The sequence below is a fragment of the Alligator sinensis genome, unplaced genomic scaffold (assembly GCF_000455745.1).
Source record: "Alligator sinensis unplaced genomic scaffold, ASM45574v1 scaffold717_1, whole genome shotgun sequence".
NCBI classification, from domain to species: Eukaryota; Metazoa; Chordata; order Crocodylia; family Alligatoridae; genus Alligator; species Alligator sinensis.
In genome coordinates this window covers 2170943-2196254 of record NW_005841961.1, presented here as the reverse complement: position 1 = coordinate 2196254, position 25312 = coordinate 2170943, and the positions used below count along the sequence as shown (strand labels likewise).

At 41.0% G+C, this 25312-nt stretch overlaps 1 protein-coding gene across 2 annotated transcripts in view; it reads left to right on the top strand.

The window, feature by feature from the left end:
- Positions 1-18402: 18402 nt before the first annotated feature.
- MMP16 (matrix metallopeptidase 16) overlaps positions 18403-25312 on the top strand; it is a 302780-nt gene continuing 295870 nt past the window's right edge. Inside the window, exon 1 of one of the 2 annotated variants that reach the window (XM_006020603.2) lies at positions 18403-18932. In XM_006020603.2, coding sequence (XP_006020665.1) covers positions 18801-18932 — 132 coding nt within the window. In that variant the 5' untranslated portion in view covers positions 18403-18800. The remainder of the gene's footprint in view (positions 18933-25312) is intronic. The other variant, XM_025200241.1, reaches the window with a different exon arrangement.

Below are 25312 nucleotides of genomic sequence, written 5' to 3'. Positions count from 1 at the left end.
GGGCTACAACTACATTTTTTCCCTATACTTCATGGCTCTATAATTTTGTTCCCATGGGGCTATCTGGACATAGGGCCTAGGTGTGAAGAAGTAAATAGACATTATATGTCCTTTGCTTTTGCGAAGAAGGATGTTAAGAAGATCAGGGACTGGGTTGGGGGACTTTGTCTCTGCCCCTTATAGCAAAGCACAGGCTAACATAACTGAGCTGCTTGGGTGTGGCAGGCTGGGAGGGTATTATAATTGCTGCTGATGTAGCCCAGCATCAAAGTTCTGGCCTCCAATAGTAATAAGGAAGAAGGGAGGGCTCTGTGCTACTCCTGCAGCAGCACATTTATGCACAACCCATAGACAGGTCAGAAGGCAACACTGCAGTGTAGCTGTTTCTGTAACTAACTGAGATTTAAAAGTATGTAACATTCCAAAATCTTACTAACATAATTTATCCGTATTACAGCTTGAATCAGATACTCTTCATTCAAAGCATTACCTTTCTTTGTGAAAGGCACCCAATTTTGGTGGGTCTAGATCTGACTGAAGTATTACTCAACATTTATAGGTATGGCCGAGTCTAGGCCCATAAAACTAGTTATCATGTGAAGTATTACCTCATGAAAGTAAGGTTGGTGGAACCAAATCCTGAATTTTGAGACTTGTACCCCAAACTGGTATCTTTGTAAAGGTCCAGTATCATGAAATTGTTGGCAATATCTAAATTCATCTAAAACTGAAGATTCTCTTACTAGGAAAAAATGTGTATTTATCATAGATTCTCATGACATAAAAGTCTTTCGACTTTCATTAGACTCTCTTTTTTGGTCACTGAATGTGTACATAATGGTATTAGCCTATGAACTTCAACATCAATAGAAATCTCAATTTTCATTAAGTCAAGGAATGCTAATTCAGCTACACAGTGAAAATATGGAAAACACAAGTTACTATTTGTTTATCCAGATGTATTTCTTGTCCATAAATGTCCACAGTTTGTCATATTCCCAAACACTATCCTTTCTCCCTTCTCTAATACTGTGCTTGTCCGCTTACCCTCTCTGCATACCTTAGTCCTTATTTTTATTATTCTTATTTCCCACAAAGTATCTCTTGTTGTTAATTTAAGGTTGAATTGATTTTAACAGGTGTTTTAAAGAATATAAATATGTAGCAAAAATGAAGTAATTTCCCAAGAACTATAATTTAAAAGAATTGAAGCAAAAATCATTATGATAGATGTTAGATATTCTGGGTGAAATTCTAGCCCCATTGAAATTAATGGCAATATGCTTTTTGGATTCAAATAGAGCTAGAATTTCATTCTGTTACCTAGAGAAAAGACCATTTCAAACACTGACTTAAGAGTGCAGCAGGAAAGGCAATATTTAATTTGGAGTTAATTTGTTGAGAATGCCAGAATACAATGGAGTCCAGGTCATCTTTTCCATTATTTTTTTTCTCTCAGTCCCCTTTTTCGTTCTTTTATCAACAGATTCCCTGGTTATCTTTAGAATCACAAGCCACTTAAGATTCACTCCTTCCATTTGCACTCATAAAATGCTAAAACGGCATCATTTTGACTCATGACCTTATTCTGCCTTTCCCATCTCTTGTTACTTCATTGTTTCTTTGGCCTTTATTTGCATCAGTCATGATGTTCTCAGGATGGCATCATTTTTCCTGTCTTCTCTTAGATATGGCAATCCTCTTGCTTTACACATGAAATCAGTCACAAACAAGCTACCCGATCTTCCCCTCTCAGTCTGACTCACTGTCACTTGTGCATTCTCTCTCTCTCTCTCTCTCTCCTTCTCTTCTCTCCTACTTTCTGACCTCCTATGTCCTTATTTTGAGATTGACCTGTGTCACAAGGTTGCTCTGTACTTTATGGAGCCAGGAAATACTCCCACAGCACACCTCAGGCATGTAAATGAATAGTGAGAGTACAGGACCAAGCCTGGAAAGCCAGGCACAGTGAAGTTCAGGGAAGGATGGTACTTTTGCATTGTCTTTCTTAGGACTGCAACTGAAAAGAACAATCTAGCCCCTACTATCCCTGTTCTCTACTCCTTTTTTGCTGGTTTGTTCTGCCCTCCTCTAACCACCACTTTATGTACGTCTTTATTTCTTCCAGCTGTCTGAGAATACATGCGATACTTATTTCTTAGTTTTTTTATGTAGACATTGTTGGTATAAATTGTCACATACATTTTTTTAGAGCATCACCTACACCCACAGTAATAGTCAGAGATAGACAAGCAGTAGCATTTTTCAGTTATCTAAGCCCAGAAAGCCGTGAGAGTGCCCTGCAGTCTGTAATATTTTGAAACTTAATGGTGATGCCCCATAAGATATTCAATGATACACAAAACACTTGCATTAGATTAGCTTCTTGAAGTATGCAGGTGTCATTCAAGGTATTCTGGTGAAATGTATAGTAATCAAAGGATTCACCACTGAAGTCCCATGTTCCAGTCTGGTCTAACATGTTAACTGCATTTCCTTGAGTACCTTGCTTGACCAGTCTGAGCCTCCATCAGTCGAGCTGTGAAACTGGGTAAAAGCAGAATTTGACAAAATACAGATGCTGCAGGTGAATATTTTGTTTTGAAAAGAAGAATGACTCATCTATTTCTCTCCATCAGAACAACAGGTGACATCTCCAGGCCAAATGACATTGATGCAGAATGTTTGAAGTTAGTTTTACGATTTCTCATTGTGTTTTTAATCCTGGAGTTATCATCTTAAAGTGGATATAGTGCATGTCTCTTAGGGCTTTGTTACGTGTTAATTTTAGGTGGTTTCTGGAGCTCTTAACCCATGGATTGTCTACACATTAACACCTAAAAATAGTTTTAAGCACTCTTTAGGTGGCTTAAAGCTATGCCACTCCAAGGCAGGTTTCTCTCTGTTCTGTGTTACCCAGCTTGTGTTGTACTAGTGTATAGACACTCTAGGCAACATATTGCTGTAAACACTCCACCCAACCCCCTGTCCTGCTCTGGCTCGGATAAGGTCCACTGCCTCCCCCTCCCCCCCTCCACAGGACTCCAGATCCTTCTTGCTCACTGCCCCCCTGCCCCTTCCTGCTTACTTGTGGCTGCCTGCACTGTCTGTCCCAGGGGAGCAGACACAGAAGAGTTAACCTGACTACCTAGCCACTGTCACTGCCACAGCTGCTGCTCTCTAGACCAGGCTCAGTGCAGAGAAGAGCAGCAACCTGGTAGTGGGAAATGGGCAGGCAGGTTAACCCTTCCCTGTCTGCTCCCTCAGGACAGAGAGCATGGAAGAAACTACTGTTTCTAGGAAGGAACAGTTCCATCTTTTATATTGATCAGAGTCAAATTTACTGGTCCTTTTGGGTACTGACTTCTTTATATGCTTTGATATAAAGTAGCAAGAAAGATTAAATTTTAGAAAGGTGGGGCTAAAAGCAACTTCAAAAGGCCATTTAGTCCATCCCTTTATTGAGACAGATTCAAGTATCCTGTGACCATCCCAGACCAGATTTTTTTTCTAATCTGATTTTAGAACAAATAAATCAGTGAAGGCAAATTCTACAACTGCCCTACGTAGTCTCTCCCAGTGTATATTCAATTTTTCCTCATATGCAAAACCAAATCATCTTCACAGCAGATTATACGGATTAATTCCCGTTGTATCCCCAGTGGCCACGGAGATCATTTGATCACTGTTATTTTTGTAACAGCATTTCATATCTCAGAAATCAGTTACTATGTTTCTCCTCAGTTTTCTCTTTTCCAGATCAAATCAATCCAGTTTCTTCAGCTTGAACTCCTGAGGTGTGTTGCAAACCTCTGATCATTCTTGTTGCTCTCCTCTGAACTCCCTTCAATTTGTCCACCTCTTTCTGTCATGCCAGGCGGTGGATGGCCAGGTCTGGGTCAGGAGAAACAGCCAAGATCTGAGGGGAGGGTCCAGATCCTGGCTGTGGGGAAGCCAGAAGCCAGGAGCTTTGTCTGGAGAAGTGAGTTAGAGATTCAGTGGGCCAGGCAGAGTGCGAGGTCAGGAGGCTGGCCAGGTCAAGCATCCAGGAGATCAAACCAGAGAGTCAGATCAGGGAGCAAAGGGTCAGGCTAAACTTGGGGTCTGTGAGCAAACCAAGTCGGGTATCTAGAAAATCTTGGCAGAAAGCCAGTAGTAGCACAGCAAGGGTGCAGCAGCCTAGGTACAAGGTTGAGCCATGTTGCCCAGAAACTTCCTCTTCCAAGTCAGTGGTTTATATTGGAAGAAATGAAGGGTCAGCTGACCCTGGCTAACCACTCCAGTGGCCAGGAGTGGGTGCGTGGCTAGGCCCAGATGGAGGGCTCTGGTCACTTGAGTTTGCCCCAGTGTGCTACTGAGGAGGTGGTAGACTGGGATTAGTGGCCTGACACTTTGCCTCCAACGGAGGTCTCACCTGGGGCAATTAGAGTAGAATACAGTACTGTAATTACCTTCGATGTCCTAAATACAGCACTCCTATTAAAATATTCTAAAAGGAGATTTGCCTTTTTTTGGCAAGAGTATCACATTGTTGGCTCAATCAGTTTGTGATCTAAATAACCCTCAGATCCTTTTTTGCAGTACCAAATATTCCTAACTAAATATTTCTCATTTTGTATTTACATGTCTGATGTATCCTAAACAATAATATTTCCCCTGTGTATTATTGAATTTCATCTTGTAAATGTTCAACTTGTTTGGACCAGTTCTCTAGTTTAACAAGATTGTGTTGAATGTATCTTGTATGCTCAAAGTGCTTGAAACTATTTCCACCAGTCATGCATTGTATATATTTTATTTTATCATCCAAAGTATTAATTAAAATATTATATAGAACCCATCAAAGTCAAACCCTTGAAAGATTCCCCTCTCCCCTCTGCTTCAGAAATGACCTCTCAGTTTGCCATGGGTCATTAATAAATGGCCTTTGATTATGGTTTTTGAGCACTGAACTAGCGAGTTCATTTAGAAGCCAAAAAAAATTTAAAATAGAACACACCTTGTAAAAAGTTGATTTATGCAAACTGAGTTAAAAATAAGGGGTTTTCTATTCATGCATTATCCCATGTCTTGCTTTTCTATCCCTTTCTTTTTTCCCATTGAAAAAATACATGTAACTGATTGGTGCATGTAGTGAGGGGAATGGAAATATTTTTATCACCATAGCAACAAAATGCCTTGGTGGGGAACAGAGCACTCACCTAAAACGTGTAAAGCAAAAATGTTGCACAGATTTTGGGCCTGAAGCATCAGAGCCTAAAAATACAAAATGTGATCTGTTTGTATTCCATACGGCTTGCTGGGTGAGTGGCAATATCTAAGCCACTGGTGATTTGCTATGGTTCCAGTTTTGTTAATCTCACATACTATCAAATAACTTAAACCATTTGGTACTTGGAAAAAGCATGGATCTGGTGTCTGATGCTCAACTTTTTAGAAATATTGGTTTAAAGAAATGTTTAGCAAACCATATTGCCTATATCATAATCCTTTAAAAGAACAAGAGTTTGTAAGGAGCCAAGCACTAGTATAGTATGATTAGGAAAAAGGCCTTATTTCTGTTAAACAGTTGTATAACAGCTAGTAAAAATTCCCCCAAAAACATATAACAGATCTACTCTGGCACCTTGAGATAAATGGACTAAAGCTAAAGTAGGAAGTATTATGGATTGCTCTGGTTACAAGTAGGGATAACTGAAGGCTCAATTTAAGCCAGAGCTATTCAGCTTTTGAGACCCTGGGGGCCGCGTGCTGCACTAGTTGTGTAACCTGGGTTGTATGTTATGGGGGCTCCTGGGATCCCCACCTCATAGACAGTGTGGCCATACCAATGCATGGGCAGAATGAGCCCCTATCCTGCCACATAGCAGGCTCTCTGGGCCCCTCCCACCATGCTGCTCTGGATCCAAAGACCAAGGCTGTCGCAACAGCAGGAGCAACTGGGAGGTGGTGGCGGCCAGGTGGGAACCGACAGGCCGCATGTTAATTCCTCATGGGCTAGGCATGGCATGCAGGCCCCCAGGGGTGGACAGGCCTGATTAAAGCCCTCCAAATCATTACTGCATTCCTCATCATTTGTATGTTGTAGGGCATGCTCAAGTGACATGCTGGTGATGCTCTTGGTTGTATTGTGCTGTAGGGGACTATTTTATTTAAATAGACTCATAGAAAATTAGGTTCAGAAGGGACCTCAGGAGGTCATCTAGTCCAACTCCCTGGTCAAAGCAGGACCATCCCAAACTTTATCATTCCAACCAGGGCTTTGTCGAGCCGGGCCTTAAAACCCTCCAAGAATGGAGATTCTACTACCTCTCTAGGTAACCTGTTCCAGTGCTTCACCACACTCCTAGTGAGAGAGTTTTTTTCCTAATATCCAACCTAAACCTCCATTGCTGCAACTTGAGACCATTATTCCTTGTTCCGTCATCTGTCATTGCAAACAGTCTAGCTCCATCCTCTTTGGAACCACTCTTCAGGTAATTGAAGACTGCTATCTAATCCCCTCTGTATTCTTTTCTGCAGACTAAATAAACCTAGTTCTCTCAGCTGCTCCTCATAAGTCATATGCCCTAGCCCTTGAACCATTTTTGTTGCCCTCCACTGGACTCTCTCCAACTTGTCCACGTCCTTTCTATAGTGGGGGCTCCAAAACTGGACACAAGGCTCCAGATGTGGCCTCACCACTGCAAAATACAGCAGAATAATTACTTCCCTCAATCAGTCCTACTAATGCAGCCCAGTATGCTGTTAGCCTTCTTGGCAACAAGGGCACAATGCTGATTCATATCCATCTTATTATGGATCTAGGTATGTATAGGCAGATATTTAACACAAGCAAAAATATTTAACAGAAGTAGAGGCAAATCTAGACAAATCTAGGTATGTAGAGAGATATTTAACTAGCATAATTGTTGATTCCATTTTAGTTGGTGAAACTATGACAATTTACCCTGGCTGAAGACCTGCTCTATAAAATATAATTGAACTCCTTTGGTAAATATATATATTCATGCTTCATTGACCTGCATAAATAATTTGTAACATACAATTTTTGGATAATTTTTATCTTTTTTCTACTAGCGAACCTTCCATTAACAGACTACAAAATTCTCCAGTGGATTTGTTCTGCACAATTATATACATGTTGCTTCATTACTCTATATGTTCTTTACAAGACAGTTTATTAGGAATATACAAATTCTATGCTGTGTTGGTTACACACCTAACTATGGGTTACCCAACTTAAGGCAGCAGCCAGCCAATTTTCACTGGCAGATTGCGGGGCTGGCTGCCATTTTCATGGGCTTATTGTGGTGCCCCCCACACCTCTGAAGGGACCCCAGTGCCCCTGCCCCCTACTTCTGATCGGTGGCCAGCATGTGGCCCCACCCCTCACCACTGATTGGTGGAAAGGGGCAGGGCCACTTGACAGGAAGCCCTCTCAGCGAATCAACAGCAAGGGGTGGGTACAGCAGTCATCTTGCCTGCTCACTTTTCTTCTGGCAGCCCTTTTCATGCTGAGCTGCATGACCAGGAGGAGTGCTGACTTCTACTGAGGAGCCAGCACTTTATTTTTAGTAAGTTTTTTTTCCATGGATTTCATGGAGATTGCCCCATTTTGCAATTTCGCTATACATAACACATGTGGCATTACTTCTGTTCCTTGATTATAATAGAGAGAGATATAGCAGAGAGAAAGAGTTAGCTGTGTTAGTCTGAAGTTAGGCAGAAGGCAGGGCAGGGTGAGATTTTACTTTATATTCTATGTACTTCTTACTTTTTATTTTACTTTTTACTCATGTCTCATTTAGAGAGAAATTAATTTTTGTATGCTACAGCCTAATCTAGGGGCTCTCCACTAGGATGCCACAAGACCTTTTCAGGGGTATGAGCACTGCATGGCCAGGTAAAATTTGTCCCGTGCAGTGGCAACGCATAGGAAGTTCACGGGGGTGCACAGGCACCACCTGAGAGTGTTGGTGCACCCCCTGACAGACCGTGCTCTCCGCTTAGGTGACTGGCAGGGGGAGCACCGGTGCCCACCCTGCAAGCTCTGGCCAGGGTGTGGGAGTGCTGGATGAAGCACTGCGGCCACCTGGGAGCACCACAGCCACTTCCCAGTCAGCAAGATTGGCCACAGGGGGGACCCCTTCCCGCCCCTCTGGTTGCTGACTGGTCGCTGTGGGGCAAGTGCCTCCCCTGACTAAGGTGGCACCAGTCGCCCATGGCCCCATGCACCTCATGTGGAGCTAGATCAGGAAGGGCTGATCCTGCCTATATTATGGTTATCTGGTAAACCTAATGCAGGCAGGAGCAGGTGCTCTTCCCAGCCTGGTCAGTCTGGTCCTGCTCTTCCCAGCCTTCTGGTCCTGCTCTTCCCAGCCTTCCCAGTCTGGTCCTGCATGCTCCTTCTGGAACCAGAGACATGTGGAACAGTTTCACTTGGCAGCAGCTGTTTCTCCTGGCTGCTGCAGCATGGCACTATAACAGTTCCATAAATATGGAAAAAAAGTAGAAAAAAGTGGAGGAGGAACACAGAGAAAAGACCTGAAAAAGTTATAAGCCAGGATGTTTGAAAAGACAGGATAGTTTAAAATACTCTAGGTGTTTGTTTGTGCTATACATGGAGAATATGTGACTGTGGTATAAGGTTAATCTGTTTAAGTTTTCTTGTAACTTGTATATTTGCAAGTTATACAAATAATAGTGAACTGGAGAAGATTAGACTTTATACCAGACCACATCATAATGTATTCTCCATCAGATTCATATTCATCCTCCAAAAAACCTGCATCATAAGAACGTTGAAAATGTCTGGTTAAGCACTCAGTACTCAAAAATTAAAAAGTTGAAATAGTATATGCAGCCTTCACAGTGCATACAAATTATCTGAGAGTCTTCAGTAATACAATCATTTTCTGTTTTTCAAATATCACACTATATTACACATTTTTTAGCCCTATGAGCCATCAATGCCAGAGAGGCTTCTCTTCATTTGCAGACTGAAGAAAATAGGATATGATTCATAATGTATAGTCATGCAGCATTCTACCTTACTAGAAACTGAGAGAGTTTGCCTGCGAAAAAACAGCAGTAAAAATAGTTGTGTATGCACCATGAATCTGCATTTATTCCAGAGTAGTTTAGGAGTGTTCATTACAAAAAGGCTGTTGCCTGCTCCCCTGCCACCTGGTGGTGAGGTTCTGTAATAGCACCTACTGCATCTGATAACTGGTCATCTTTCTCCTCCAGGTTTATTTTGTAATTTAAATTCGTGTACCAAACAGTGTAACGTACACAGGTGTTAACATATTGCTTATCCAAGCCTGATGCCAGATAGCTCCTACTTTCTTAAGTGGATTCTCTTCTTTGTCTGTTTTATGTTAGCTTCTTCAAATTTGTGTGGGCTCTTGTCAAATACATTTCCTATCATCAATGATCACCTCTTCTAACAAGAACAGTGTGGATTTTTCTTTCTTTAAATAGTCCCCATATTTTTCCAAAATATTGCACAAGGATGCTATAAATGGATAATTGTATTTTCACTTAGAGAGACAACCCCCACACACAATTGGGACTTATATGAGAGAAAAAGGTGCAGACAGACAATGTCAATTCTCTCATCAACCTATGTGCATCAGATCTGGAGTACAGCTGCCCTGGGAAAAATCTGTAGTAAAAATACACTAACAAAGGAAAGGTTTATCTATGTTCTTCTATCCTAGGGTTTCCTGGGACAAATAAGCTACTGTATGTTCCAAGTCACCTATTCATGAGCCTGTGAAAACACATAAAACAGACTCCTGAATTGCTCTTCTTCTGGCTGCTAAGAATCCCAGTGTAACATATCTTTTTTTAATTGCAATGTAAATTACATTGAGATCAATGTGGCATATATCCAAGACTTTATTCAGGAGTTGCATGATTCTGAGACCACAACTTCATCCCTACTCAACCTAGGATGAAGATGGTTGGTAGAACTGTGCTCCAGAACCTAAGCATAATTTGGCAAAAGCTGTCATGATGGTAAAGATAGCCTTGAAAGTACAAAACTGTTTTAATTTGGCACACTATTGTGTTTCTGGATCTGAAAAAAATAGATCTGAGAGGTGCTTCTGCTCTACTTGTGTCATTGATGGTTAACTTGGAAACCTACTTCTGGCATTTAATTGTCAACATTCTTTACTATTTTATTGCTGTTCAGTTTTGCACCACAACCCCATATTCACTCTTGCCAAATGATAAAATTACCTTCTACCTGGCTGCAAAAATCTTCAGCTTCTCCTTAGCACCTTTTTTGATAACACTATGTTTTATCAATACAAATATACTGAAAATGTGGAGACAATATAAAATAATTTGATTTGTCAAGAGAGCAAACACCAAGTGAACTATGCAACTTTATAGTTTTTTCTTTTTTTGTCATTTTTAATCCATTCTTTTATGAATACCTTAAATTTTAAGTAAAGCTTCTGCACAATGTCCTGTCCTGCAAATCAGAATGACTTTCCTCAGAATTTAGGTTCAGAGTTAGCTAGGAACATAGCCTTATACTGTACCTTAAAAGCCACGCATTGGCTTTTCTCTTGAAAAAAAATGCCTAGTCTTTTCTTCCATGACCAATTTTATAAACCTTTTAATGTTCTTAGCAGCTTTTTAAGAAACCTGATCCTTCCTCAACCTGTTCATATATGCAGGAATATTCTCTCCATCCTCCTTACTCCTTACGTTCAGTTAGTTACCTGTTGCTGTTTCATGTTATTTATTTTTATTTGTTTTTTTCTTTAGCTTTTAACAACACCAATCTCATACTGAAGCCATCTCACACAAATTAAAGAGACAATATTCAACACAAACTGTTAAGATCTCACAATAATTATTGAACTGCCATTACAACATTACCACAAGCTCACTGAGTAATCATCAGCACAATCCCAGTGCCAGCTGGTCTATTTGTGAGTGCTTAGGCATAAGGAGCCCTCAAGTTGAACACAAAAATGTGGAGAAATTGCTGACAGAGCTAATGTTTAAAGGGGCCTTTCCTTTGTAGGAGCTGAACCACGTAACAAGAAGCAAGGAGCAAAGATTACAAGGATAGGAGGGAAGCAGCCAAGATGAAGTTTTATTAAAACATAGAAAATTAAGTGTTACAAGACACAAGGGTAGACAGGCAGGGTCAGATCTAGGAATCTGGCTGCATCATTTATTTATTTTTTATATTTGTACTGCATTTCTAACCCAATACTAACTTATATTTTTAAAGAAAAAAATCAGTAATTTGTTTTAAAAAATTACAAATTTTCTGTCTTCCTCATGTGTTCTTCAGGTTTGCTTTTTCCATCTATTGTGTCTATATCTATTACACAGTCTTCTAGTTCAGCATGTAATACCCTATTGTAGCCTAAGTCTCTCATTTTGCAAAGTAATTCTAGGCTCCTAAAAGATACATCAGGCCTAAAAAGGCTTTTGGGAGAGCAGAGCCTGCTTTTTGCTGCTGTTTTTGCAAAAGCAGTAACCTTTAAGTAATGCTTTTAGAATGTGAAACAAGACTGTTGACTATAGGCAGCACTGGATACTAACACAGCATTGGGTATTAAACCAGCCCCACTCCCTCCCTCATCATGGGGGCCTCAAGCTGCCAGACTGCATTCCTGGCCACATGCATGCTGCAGCTGCATGAATGCATGCAGCATTTATAGGTGACATTATTGGTCACATTGGCCAAAAAAAAAGCCGATTGCTGATAATGCAATTTTCTTTTTATTAGTGTTGATATGATATGTATTGCAGTAAAGATTGAACATAGACTAATATGATGTTATAAGTTAAAGTCATGACGGGGACCGTTTGGAGGTCTAGACTGGCCGCAAATAGAAGGAAATATCTATATCTGTAATAGAGCAAGTCTGGGCTGACCACAATGGGCCCCCTTTGTGATATGAAAATAAATTGCATATAATTGTGTCAGGCTTGCTAACTTGTCGACTGTGCATAAGGGCAGGTGAGCAAGAGAGAAAGGTTGGAACTGAAAGGAGACCACTACAAGATATGTGGAGATTGAACATGGGAAAGGATCAGCGACTGAAGAGGTGGTAGAATTTGATTAGATAACAGCAAACAAAGGAACTGTACAGTATAAAAGAAGAGGTTACGTGGAAGGCAATTTGGGTAAGTAACACTGAAGACACCACCATGCAGGTGCACAGAAGCCCCCTTACATGATAACTTTGCTTGGCAATGTCGCTAGCCAGGCTAAGACTACTTATCCTATATGTAACGTATCTGATCAATCATTTCATTTTGCTTTGTTTAATCTGTCACTAAATCAATGTATCCTATATGACTAGTGGTCTGAAGTTTCACTTATCATTACTGCCCCAGCCACCTCAAATCTACCTGCAATTCAGGTGTAACACTATTTTCTCACATACAACATGTACAACATTTCCCTCCAAAATCAGCCCCCCAAAATAGGGATGCATCTTAAGTAGGGAAGCTGCTTTCTTTGCTGGAAAAGAAGCCAGCTTGGAAACACTATGCATGCCACGCAGCTGCCAAAATGCCTGCTGCTTGTGTCTAGCTCAGCAGGCTAAAGGGTAGAGGGGAGTCCTGAGCTAACTGTTTCACAGCTATAGACATTGGCTGAGCACTGGTAGCTTGTGCCTGAAGCAGCAAGTGAGTTGTTTGTAGTTTCTTGATGAGGCTTTAATGCAGAAACACTTTATTTGTAGGAACTTATTTAAATAACTACTTAAAGAACTCCCAGTCCTGCTACTGTCCTTGCAAAAGCTTGAGGCCTAAGCTTGTGTGACTGAGAGTAAGTCTTCCTGGGAAAGTAGTGTCTGGGAAATGTGCCATCCCAGGAGATGGTCTGGGTGAGAGAGTGGGAAGCAGGTAGTTCTTGCTGCCTGTTGCCTCCCCCAGGCAGTTGCCTGGAAGGCCACACTTCCTGGATGCTCGATGTTCCCAGAAGGAATTCCTCTGTCACACAAGCAGCCATGACTCTGGTAACTTTTCCTTTTCTACATTCTGCCTTCTGAAAACAAGGTGTGTTTTATTTGAGGGTGCATTGTATGCAAGAAAAGATGACAGTCAATCTCTATTTTAAATCTCTCTTCAACCATCTCCTTTCCTGATTAAAAGAGATTTCAGGGAAACACCTGAAATATCTCAGAGGCTCACAATTAGCCTGTGGTTTAGCCTGTGTGGTAGAGAAACCTGGTAGGGAAACTATTTGCAAATGGAGAGCTGATGCATGGAATCTCTTGATCAGCCTTTTACACCCTGCAGCTCTGATGAAGGCTCATGAGGTTTATCATGAAGACTTGGTACCAGGAGTATAACAAAAGGCCCTGCCTGAATAGTCAGCAACGCAGGAATTCTTCCTCTGATTCTACAGACCTTACCTGCAGGGTGCCACAATACTCCATCATTGCTTGTATCTTACTCAACTTATCTACAAAGCCATTGGTGAACCTGTCAGAAAACACAGCTGAGATGCTTTCACTTGTATTCAGCTCTGTCTTCTCTTTAACACATGTCCTGCAGAGACAAGAATACCCTCATGAGTCATGACTCATGAAAGCTGGACCTAGTCAAAGAGGAAGACATCCTAGTGGGAAGAAGAAAGTGCTCGGGGGAATGTGCCTTCCTCATCACATACCACTTTGCAGAGGGTACCTGCTATTAGACTGTTAAATTGGTTTGCAGTCTTGATGTCCTGTAGGGTATCTCTGTGCTGCTAGATGTTCAAATAGCCATCTGTTGGTGACTGACCAAAGGTTTGGACTCCACAGTATTCAGTTTAGACTTGGACATGGTGATTGTTGTGTATATAACATCCACCCACAAGAACTGCAGTTCATTTTATCTCACAAGGAAGTTATACTTTAATAGATCCATTTGGTACACACTGTACATAAACAACACAGATTGCTGTGAGAAACATCTCTGCTTTCTGCACTGGCTCCTCATGGAACACAAGGTCTATTAAATGGTCTCCACAACCTGAGACTGTGACCAACTAAGAAACTGAACCAGTAAACGAGTGACTTTTAATCAAAAGAGAAAGGTTTTGCAGCACTTTGGGACTGAACTATTAGAAAACCAAGGGCCTCACTGCATTCAGAATTTAATGGAAGAATCACCTCTTTGATCAATTTTTGACAGTACTCTTCACACAATCCCACTGCAAGCCAATTGACTTGTTCAAACACTATTTTACAAAGGATTCCAGTTTATTCCAATATGCATGGAAGAGTAACAAGGAAGATGCTGTTGATGTTTTATAATTTAGAAATTTGAGACACACTCAGATACAACTGCTGTGGGGACATGTTAGAATCTGGACAGATGGATTCCTTTACAGTCCTTCACCATGCTTTCTTTTTTTTTCTCCTGTTTTGTGTCTCCTCCTTCCCTTGTATTCAGTCTCTTTCACTTCTGTTTCTGCCCCCTGTCATCCCTTTGTTCTATTATCTTCCCTATACTCAGCTTTTACTGTCACCCTCTCTGATGTCTACTTTACTCTCTGACACATTTCTATTGCTTTCCAGATCATATGCATCTCTCACACTAAATATTTCATACACACACCTAGATCTCTGCTAGTCTCACAAATAGGCTTTTATAACCAAGACCTCTCTCTCTCTCTCTTTCTCTTTCCTCCTGCAGTACCACAAATTATTGTACCCTATTCACCTCCTCCTCCTCCATTTTCACATATTCGCACATTCCTGCCCCCAGCTCACTTGCATGTACTCATGGTTATATGCCATCACACACACATTTCTGATATTTCTTCCCTGACGCAAACAATCCTGGATAGTATTTTCTTTTTCTCGCAACATCTCCTTTGCCTTCTACACACTTGGCTTCTTCCAGCACACACATTTTTGTACATTCTTACTTTCATTCCCCATCAATCTCTTATACACAAACATGGATAGTATGGTGTTTCCTCCCCCACAAATCTGTCAATGTTGTTGCTTTTAATTCCTCCTTTTACTGACAGCTACAGTACAGGAAAACATGACAGCTCTATGTATGTCCATATGCCTTCCCATGCTGCCCACAATAACCCCTGTTGTGGGCAGCGTGAGAGATTTGGGAGATGCAGGATACTGTCACAGTAGCGGGATCTACAAAATACACCTATAGCGGGTGGATCTAGGGCGGGGTAGATCTACAAAATACACCTATAGCGGGTGGATGGAGGGCGGGGGAATAAAAAAAGAAAAAGGAACATGGGTATTTGGAGTAAGCAAAAGAAACATATCTTCATTTTTACCTGCCCCTCCATTCATTTTTGCTTCAAGCAGCAGTGTTTATGACCTGGATTAAAGAGTCAGGTATTTATAATAATATGTATAAGAGTCAAAGAACTGTTGATTGGAAGGGACCTTAAGAAATCATTCAGTCCCTTCTGAAGCAGGATCAAGTATAACTAGACGACCCCTGTTAAATGATGGTCAAACATAGTATTAAGAACTTCTACCATGGGAGATTTCACAGAAATCCTCGATAATTTGTTCCAGCATTTCACCACCCTAACTGTTACAAAGTTTTTCCAATAGCCAACCTGAATGTCCTTTTCTGATTATTTCTTATATCCCCTAGCAGATCAGTTCCCCTAATCAGTTCTTTGCTGATTATTTCTTATATCCCTTAGTAGAGAAAGAAAACAGTTGATCACCAGCCCATTTGTAAGAAACATTTAAGTTTCATGTTTTTATATGACTTACCCTAACCTTTTTTTTTCATTTTAGACTTAAATAACCCATGTTTTTCATGCCAAGTCATGTTTTTCAAATTGTTTATCATTTTTGCTCTCTTCTGCACTCTTTCTAGTTTGTCTATATTTTATTTTAAGTGTGGTACCCAAAAGCTAAGGAACCTGATGTAGAGTGAAATCATTACATTCTATGTCTAACATACAAGGCTACTGTTGATATATTCCAGAATGGGGTTTTTCTTTATTGCATCATTGACTCATATTTCATTTATGGTCCACTATAACAGATATTCCTCTGCAATACTGTTGCCTAGCCAGATATACACCATTTGTATATACAAAAAGGATTTGTTTGGCTTATATCTTTTACTGAACAATCTATGTAGCTGGGATAAAGTGAGACAAGCATTTGAATGCAAGGCGTTCTTTGTCAGCATTCAAAAGCTCATCTCTCTTTATCCGAACTGCACAGTTGGTCCAGTAGAAGATATCATGCAGAGAAATCTTTGCCATAATTTCTGGACCATCACAGCTACAACTCACTCTTATACTTCCTAAGTGTAGCATTTTAGGTTTGTCTTTAGAGAATGTAATCTTGTTTATTATTAGACAATTTCTCCAGTTAGTCAATATTGCTTTGAATCTGATCCAAATTGTTTCCAGTCCCTCACAACTTGGTGTCATTTTAAAATTGTACTTTTGGTACCATCAACCAAGTCGATAAAGATTCAAGGAGAAGACAGAACTTGCATAACAGAAAACATAGAATTTAACCCAGGATGTTCAGTCAATAATGTCTGATTGAGCTAAATTTTATCTTTCAGAGAGGCATCCATTCCTGATTTTGAGACTTCAAATGATGTATTAATACACTCTATCTCTTGGTTAGTTGTGTTCCAATGGCTTATTACAATCATTGGGGGGGAAAAAAAACCCCATAACTTATTTCTAGCTTGAGTTTATCCAGTCTAAATTCTACTCATTGCCCTTGTCTGCCAGACTAAGAGCCTTCCTCCACCAAAAATCTTTTCCACTTGTAGGTATTTCTGGATTGTAATCAAGTCAGCTTGTAACCTCCTTGATAGTTAAATAATAACAGCATTTATTGTTGGGTTTTTCCAGGGTGGGTCAGTCTCACAGAAAATTTCTGAATTATTCTGTTTTTTAAAAAACCTTTTTATAGTGTGGACACTATAACTAGGTGCAGTGTTTTGGTATTTCACTTACTGACCCCAACATTTGAAGTACCATCACCTGCCTACTCCAATATATTTGTGTTTCTATATGAAGAGCTATACTGGACATCCCTTAGGCATAAAATCACTCAGAGGCAGTATGTTTATTTACTTTTCCAAAATGACCATTTAGGTCTTTCCTAAGTCACCGGTTTCCAGGTTACAGTTTTCTATGCTGCAGGAGTGACCCATATTCTTTCTTTTTATGTCTGTCTTTATTTGGTTGCATTTAATGGCACTGCTTGAAAGAACATACTCTCCAGATTTAAGTGACCGTCCTATATCATTTTTAAGCATTCCACTAATTTTTGTGTCATCTGTAAACTTTATAGGAATGCTTTTATATTATCCTCCATCTGCTTCATAAAGACACTTAATCACATTGGTTCAAGAACAGATCTTTGAGGGACTCCATTAAAAGCAGCATGTATGATGCCCTTTTGAGCTCTATCAGTCAGCGTTGGCCAGTTTTGATCAACTGAATATGCACTACGTTGCTTTTGGACAGCATAGGGTTTTTTTGTTGTGTTTTGGGTTTTTTTAAAGAATACACGGTAAGACTTTTTGTAAGGTGTTTTGAGCCAGTCGGGCCAGCAGAAGTGCTTTCTCTACCTGTTTGTGAGCTCATTGAAGAAAACCATGGTAATTTGATAACGCCTACTTTCTACAAAGCCTGGTTGATAAAGAACCTTAGAGTTATACTTCATGGCAAAGGTACTGCGAGTTCTGTACTGACAGGCTATGAAAAGAACTGGCGATGGTCCTTTTTAATGAAGGCTATATAATATGTTTCATGGAGAGTGTATATGTGAGTAAGTGTGCAGAGAACTCAATTCCAAAAATACGTAGGAAAGCCAGCATAGGGATGTATGCAATGGAGGGAGCGAAAGAATGGGAAATCTGTAGAGAGAACTTAATGCTAAGGCTGCACATTAATTCAGTGCCACCGCACCTTTCAGAAAGAAGGGGAACGTATATATTAAGAGAGAATAGGCTCCAATCCAGTCCACAGTCCAATGCCTTGTAAAAATCCTCCAGCCTCCTTTTTCATTTGTGGCTACAGGAGGGTGTGGGGAAGAAGGTGAAGTATTCATTCGCCGAAACTGAACTCCTCTCTTGTTTTAAGTAGGCTGTCTATGTGATTTTCATCTGGTTATTCTTATGTGAGCGTGTGTGTGCGTGAGGGAGAGCGCGTGTGAGAGAGTTTCTAGCAGACATGACGCTTGCTCCCAGGCTCTCTCGGAAGTCCTCTCTCGCGCCAAGCCCGGCAGGTTGTGCGGGCGGGGCGCGGTCCAGGCCAGCGCAGCCGGGCGCCGGGTGCTGCAGCAGCCGCTCCCGCCCGTCTCCTTTAAGATGCAGGCGAGGAGGCTGCCCGGGGAGGAGGAGGAGTTATGTAGATCACAGATGAACATTCTGGAGTGGAGGAGAGCGGGGCGAGGAGCGAGCCGAGGTAGCGGCAGAGGCAGAGGCAGGGCAGGGCTGGGAGCAGAGGCAGGCAGGCAGCCGAGGCCTTTCCCAGCAGGAGGGGGAGGAGGAGGAGGAGGAGGGGGGAGGACGAGGACGACACCGAGAGGCGGCTGCCGCGCGAAGGAGAAGCCGTGCAGGAGCTGCGGCGGCACTTGGGCGCCACATTCCCTCCTTACGGGACTGGCGATGTGGATGAGCAGGAGCTGACCCGGCTGCCGCGAGCCGCGTTGTGGAGCCGAGTGTCCGCTTCTCCTCCTCCTCCTCCTGCCCCCGCGCGGCTCAACCCGCACGCGGGGGTTCCCGCCGGCACGGGGCTCGCCCGGTCGTGGAGCAGGAGCGCTTCCGCCCGCTGGAGCCCGGGCACTATGATCGTACTCCCATTCAGCACTGGGAGCCGCTTGGATTTCGTGCAGCCGGCCCGCGGGGGGTTCTTGCAAGCCTTGCTTTGGATTTTATGTGCTACGGTGTGCAAAGCGGAGCAGTATTTCAATGTGGAGGTAAGATCGGGCTCGGGGATGTGAGATGAGAGAGAGCGGGCTGCTGCTCTGTGCGCGCATCTGGTTCCGGTTTTTCCTCCCCCTTCCAAGGGCTGCTTCTGAAATATTTGGGTTGATTCAATAAATCAGCAGCTCCCCAGCCATGTCTTGTGAGCAGCCAGGACACGCGCACACACACTCTTAACATACACACATATATATATATATATATATAACACGCACACTTACCACGTATATACAACACACACAACACGCATATATCACAAACACATCAGACACATATCACACACATATATCACACATCACACACACACATCTCTCTCTCAAGCACACACACATACATAAAGGTTTGTCTTTCCTGCAGCAAATAGCCCAGGTTGTCTGTTCTGAGATCTCGTGTTTGATCCGTGCCTTTCAGACCCACAATCCCGTTATCTCTGGCCGCACAAAGCATGATGCTGAGCGCTAGAGCACATCACTGTGCCCTGGCAGTGCCCCTCACATATGGTCTGTGTGAAACCCTAAACACAAACCCCCGTGGCACAAGAAAAGCAGCTGGGATGCAATACATACAGAACAGCTCAGGGAATGTGGCACCATCATCCCTGACTTCAGATGTGTTGCTCTTATTATTTCTTTGTGGGGTTTTGTTTTGTTTTTTTGAGGAAGGATGAATGAAAGGGAATCTGAGGTGGGCCTGAGGTGCGGGAGAAAGAAACGTGCTAGATTAGCATATTTCTTTGTCATTAGATATTTGTCAGAATATTAATTGAAACATATCCATTTTCTTGTAACTTGAAATGACTGAACAAATGGCACATAGGTGCAGCTACTGAACAGAAGTTGGAGGGCGGGGCAGAGGAAGAAACTCTTTTTTTTTTCCTTTAACACAGAATAGAAGAATAAATGTGGGGTTACCCAGGCAGGGCCAACCTTAGGAAATTTGCTGCCATAGTGAAATTTCATGGTAAACTTCCATTTCCAACTCCTCCTCTAAGCCAGCCAGGTTTTCAGTTGTTATTCATGCTTTTCATTAAGTACTTTGACTTTTTCTCTTTCTTGGAATTAGTCTCTCTTCCTTTTCCTTCCTTGATTCCTTTCCTCCTACTGTTTGCCCTGATGCATCTTTTTGTTGATGAATTTTTTCCTGACGCTTTTTTTCCCCTAATCTCTCTTTCACTCCAGTTCTTCCAGTTCTCCCTCTTTCACCCTTCCCCTGTGCCTCCCTACTTTACACATTTCTCCAGTCCCCATTCACATTATCATTCTGTCCTTCTTTTACCTCCCCTTACTCTTCTCTCTCCAGTCTGCCTCACTGAACTTTCTGCTGCACCCATACATCATACACAGACACTCACTCCCATCCTGACTCTCTCACACACACTTGTATTCCTAGAACCCCTTCTGATACAAATATACGCTTGTCCCCAAGATCTTTCTCTCTCCCGCATGCATTCCCACCCACACACATCTGTCCCCTCTTCTCACAACACCTCCTTTCCCCATCCCAGCTTCCACCCATGAGGCTGAAGTTGGTTCCTTATTCCCAGTTCCCAATTCTTTAGTCCCGGTTCCTGGTTGTTTTTTCAAAGCTAATCTTTACACAGTTAATAAGGACCCACAATTAATAACTTCACCCTCAACTTTCACCTACTAATGTTTGTTCCTGCCCTTTCCTTCTGGGAACAAAATCTTCCTCAGATGTACCCTGGTCCCTGGATCAGGTCTTACCATAACAAATCCTTACGTTTTATGTATTTTTTCCCTCCACGCACATCTCCTCAAACCACTATTGGTGTCCCCCAAGATAGTAAATTCCCCCTATAACCTCCCCAAGATCTTTTATGTATCTTGTTCTGGTTTCACCCACAAAACTCACCAGCATGCACACTTTTGGTCTGCCCTCTGAATGCTCTTCCATCATACAATACCAGTTGTATGCTTTCTACCACTAAGAGTTCACCGGCCACAGATTTTTTGGGCTCATCTTCCCAAGATCTCTTAACATAAGATGCATCAGTGGTCTTGCCTTGTATACCCATTATAATCCTAGTTTCTCTACCCCATCAGTAAGATCTCCTCTTCTAGCCACACTTTTGGTCTTCCTTGTCACTACTGCTTATCACCACTATTATTCTGCCCCCTTTCCCCCCACCACATTTTCCCCCAATATATTGTCCTTGTATTAGATTGTAAACATTTTGGGGCGGGGACCATGACTTTAATTGTGTTTCTGCAGTGGTTAGCACAATGGAAACCTGACCCTGATAACAGTTTTTGGAAACTACTGCAATCTAAGTAAATATTACACTTTTACACCTCAGGACTCACTCAGGCATTTTGATCTTTTACTTGTCCAAGGGCTCAGTTTCCTTTTTCCATTTGTGGATATGGGCTAGGCAGTTGGATAGAAAGGACACAGCCCTCTGTACCCTCTCTAGGTTTTCCACACTAGGGGATAAAGAAGAAATTCTAGTTACAGAGCTTCCTCCTTCAACTGTAGATGGCTTTGCCGGCAGCGGGCTCTTCTGGAGAGACGGGCAGCAGATGGAGTTAGTGTGGGAGGCAAAGAGAAAGAGAGAGTGAGCCAGAGAATAGTTTGAGTGGAGCATGAAGAGAAGGCCAGCCACAATAGGAGAGACGGTTTCAAGGAAAAGTAGAACCTCTCATTTTTGTCACCCCTGCTTTATGGAAAATGGCAGATTTGGGGGACAAAGAGAGTACCATGAAGGATAAAAATAGCTGGGGATGGAGGGGTGGGAGCTAGGGGAGGGAGCAGGTACCCATGAGGTTCTGTACATGCTATCTTTCTTTTCCTTTGGAGTGTAATGCCTTCATCCTTAGATAGAGCTGAATTTTTCAGTTCTTTTGTTGTAATACTGAGAGTAACCATGGTCACAAAGCAGGGGAATGCACAGCAAAAGATTTGGTAATAGTATGGTGGTACTGTGCCACTTGATTCCTTATGTCTGCATCAGCCCTGTAAAACTCTTAACCTCTGTACTATATCACTAACACAGAGTATGGTGACTTTATTTCAAGAGCCATTAAACTAAACATTGAAATTAGCCTGTCTCTAAAAAGTGCCCTTGGTCAAATTCATTGCCACATGATTCTGGTAGTTTGGAAAACAAAAGATGATGTTATTGCTTTTATCCAAAAAGGGGCTTTCTATGAATTCAAGATTTATTTATTTTTACATGCTCTTGTTATACTAAAACTTGTATGAAATGTTGATATACCTGTTGGGCATTTGAAATGTGGGTCTATCCTTTTCCTCTTGTAATTGTGCTTCATTTAGTCTAACATGTTACATGTTAAATAACATTTATATATAAAACTTGATTTCTTTGTTTATGACTCAGATTTGTTAGGCTGTGAGCAAGATTAATTCTCAAGGGATATTCTTGAAGTTCATAGTTGTTAAATATTGGTATGTTCTTGACAAAAACATAGCCACTGTGAAATCTAGGATTCATGTCAGAATCAGTTAAAGAAGCTTTTAGCTTTTATTTTTTTAAGTTTACTGTCATCATGAGAGTTTTGGTGATCATCCTTGAACACATTGCCTGTATCATAGGACAGAATAAAATCTAGACTGTAAAACTCCACTGTGCTGAGACATTAATCATAATAGCATTGTCATTGAAGATGTCAAGTCTACTTGTGTGAGCAATTGTGTACCAATGATGATAAGTTCTCAGGCTATCCCCAAGTGTTTTGTTTAGGTTTACTTTGGAAGTAAGATGCATCCATGAGATTCTAAAATGGGATAATACCTTTTACCAAAATATTTGAAATTTAGACTCATCCTGCTAAATGACTGATCTTTGGTATAGAATTCCTGTAGTAATCTGCCGGGATTTTTTTTTGAAAATCTATGTAGAAGAATGTCATTTTCAGGTGAGAAAATACTTTTCTATCAGGTTTTTAATTATTTCTTGCATTGCTTGATAATTAAGAATTTCCTTGGCAATTTCCCCTGTTGAAGATCCACCAGAGGAATGTCTCTACTAACATCCATAGGGGTTGGCAAGGATTAAAGCACTAAATGTGGCTCTTAGATGTGTAATGTTTTCATAAAGCTGACACTTGTCTACAGTTAGGGGTCTGGGACAGACATTGCGTAAATTGGTTTGAGCCAAACAGTTAAGTCTGATACTACATTCAACCAGGTTTATCTCAAACCAGTTTCAGCCATTCTCAAACTGGTTTATGTGCACTGAACATCTGTTCTGTTACAGGTTTAAACCAGTTTCTGATCACTTAAACTGCTTTATGTGTAATGTCTCTCCCTAGCCTGAGTGTTTCTATCCTTCAGTCGTTTATTTACATGGCATTAGAACCAGGTTCACAATTTTTAATAGAAAAAATTATCGTCAATCAAGCTGCCTGTGTCAACCGACGACATAAATATCATAAAACTGTTTTCATAGCCAGACTCTGATCCTGCATATCCTTACTCGTGAGGGTAAAGATGCATTGGCCAGCCTTATTCAAGTCAATGGAACTGAGCATTTGAGTAAGGATTACTGGGTAAGAGAGGATTTGGAAGATCCTGGCTGGCCTCATTAAGTAGATCTGTGTTGTGAGAAATCCTAGCAACAATATTGTTCCTCCTGATCTCTTGTCTAATGCAGACTATTATATTCTATTTTCTACAGCCTTCTGCTATATATATTTATATGCTTGGGACCCTAGGGGAGATCTTGAAGTGAGCATAATTTTAGTATGAGCTATACCTGAAAACAATGCAGCCTTCTCCCTCCACTCCTTTTTAATAGACGTGGCACTTAAATTGCATATTGAGGAACAAAACACACTGAAATCAAAACTTCAGAGAAACACTGTCAAGCAGCATTCTTCTGCGGCAACAAGCAACTGAGAGCCTCTTTGTTTTCATTGTTAACAAACTTCACAATTAGTGTCCTACTCCTGCTGAATGGTAAATGGGTGACCTTTAAATCCCTATGCTTTGGGTCTTTCTGAGTGTAAAAACTGATCATTTTAACTTCAGTCTGTAATTGTGAGGGGATAAACAATTAATTGGGAGGAAAAATTCTGCCAGTTTCACCTTTATGTGCTTTTCAATTGGAAGCTTTAGTCATTAGGATTGCAAGTTCTGTGTGGTATTGTAGTAAGAGCTTGTTAAAAAGGCAAGCCTGAAAAATGCATGCAAGCAAGTAATTACGGATATTTTTGATACTAAGTATAAAACCACTGCCATGTGTACTGAAAGGAGCTCATCCCACCCTTAATATTAGTTTTTAGGTACATTACATTAAAATATTTGAAGGTGCAAGTTCTTCCCTTCTTACTCAGAAAAAAAGCATCCTTTGAACTGAGTGCACTTTTTCTGAAGAAGTGCAGGTCAATATTCTGTATTGTATTGTAGAAGGATGCAGGACTATCTGTTAATACTGGCATTGGGTGTGGTTAGCTTGATATAAGGTCTGTTACTTGGAAACAAATTTTGATGTGCTTTAGTGTTGTCTCTACTTACTCAGGAAAAGCAGACACACAGAAAATGAGCTGAAAAGGCTTCTGATGAACCAAGCTATAGATCTAGCATCACACCGCAGCATTAATATAAATTGATTTTAATCAGAAAGTTACAGCTCTGATAGGTAACGGAAGGCTTTTCTCATTCTTCCATCATAAAAGGCAGGTACTACTATGCCTTCTTTCCGGTGTGAAGAAGAAATATGCATGCAGATTAAAGATTGGATTATTGCATTACCTGCCATAATTCAAAAGATACTTCCTGCATTCAAGAATGCCAATAGATTAATCTACCACAGGAATGAAATATACATCTTAATTACCATCAGGATTTTAGGAATGCTTATGGGCCCAACTGTCTGCGTACAAACACAAAACCAAAATATCCTCTCTGTCACAAAACGTTTACAGCCTAATATGGTAACTCTTTAGGGCTAATATGATCTTTAAAAAGGTTTAAAATTATAATGTATCCTATCTTGTGTTACTGTTTTTCATTTGGTTGGTATTTGAACATCAGACTAGTACCACTCAACTTTTAAGAAAAAAATGTAGTTAAAACATATAGTAAACACTGCATGGTAAACATAGTAAAAGGTAATATATTAATACTTTATGATATATAATCTTGATACAATAAATATTGAATTTATTGATTTAAGTTTATTCTACTTCCATCATCCAAGAAGCCATCCTACAACAAAACATTGTGAAATTCATATATTTCCATTTATTGTTTTCTCAGAGTGAGTATACCATCTCCTTTTAACTGGTTTTAGATTTATGCTTCTCTTTGTCAGTTTTATTTGAATCCATCTAAAAGGTCAGTGCTTGCTCTAGGCACCTCTGCTCTGCTTATACACTTGGTAGGACTGAGT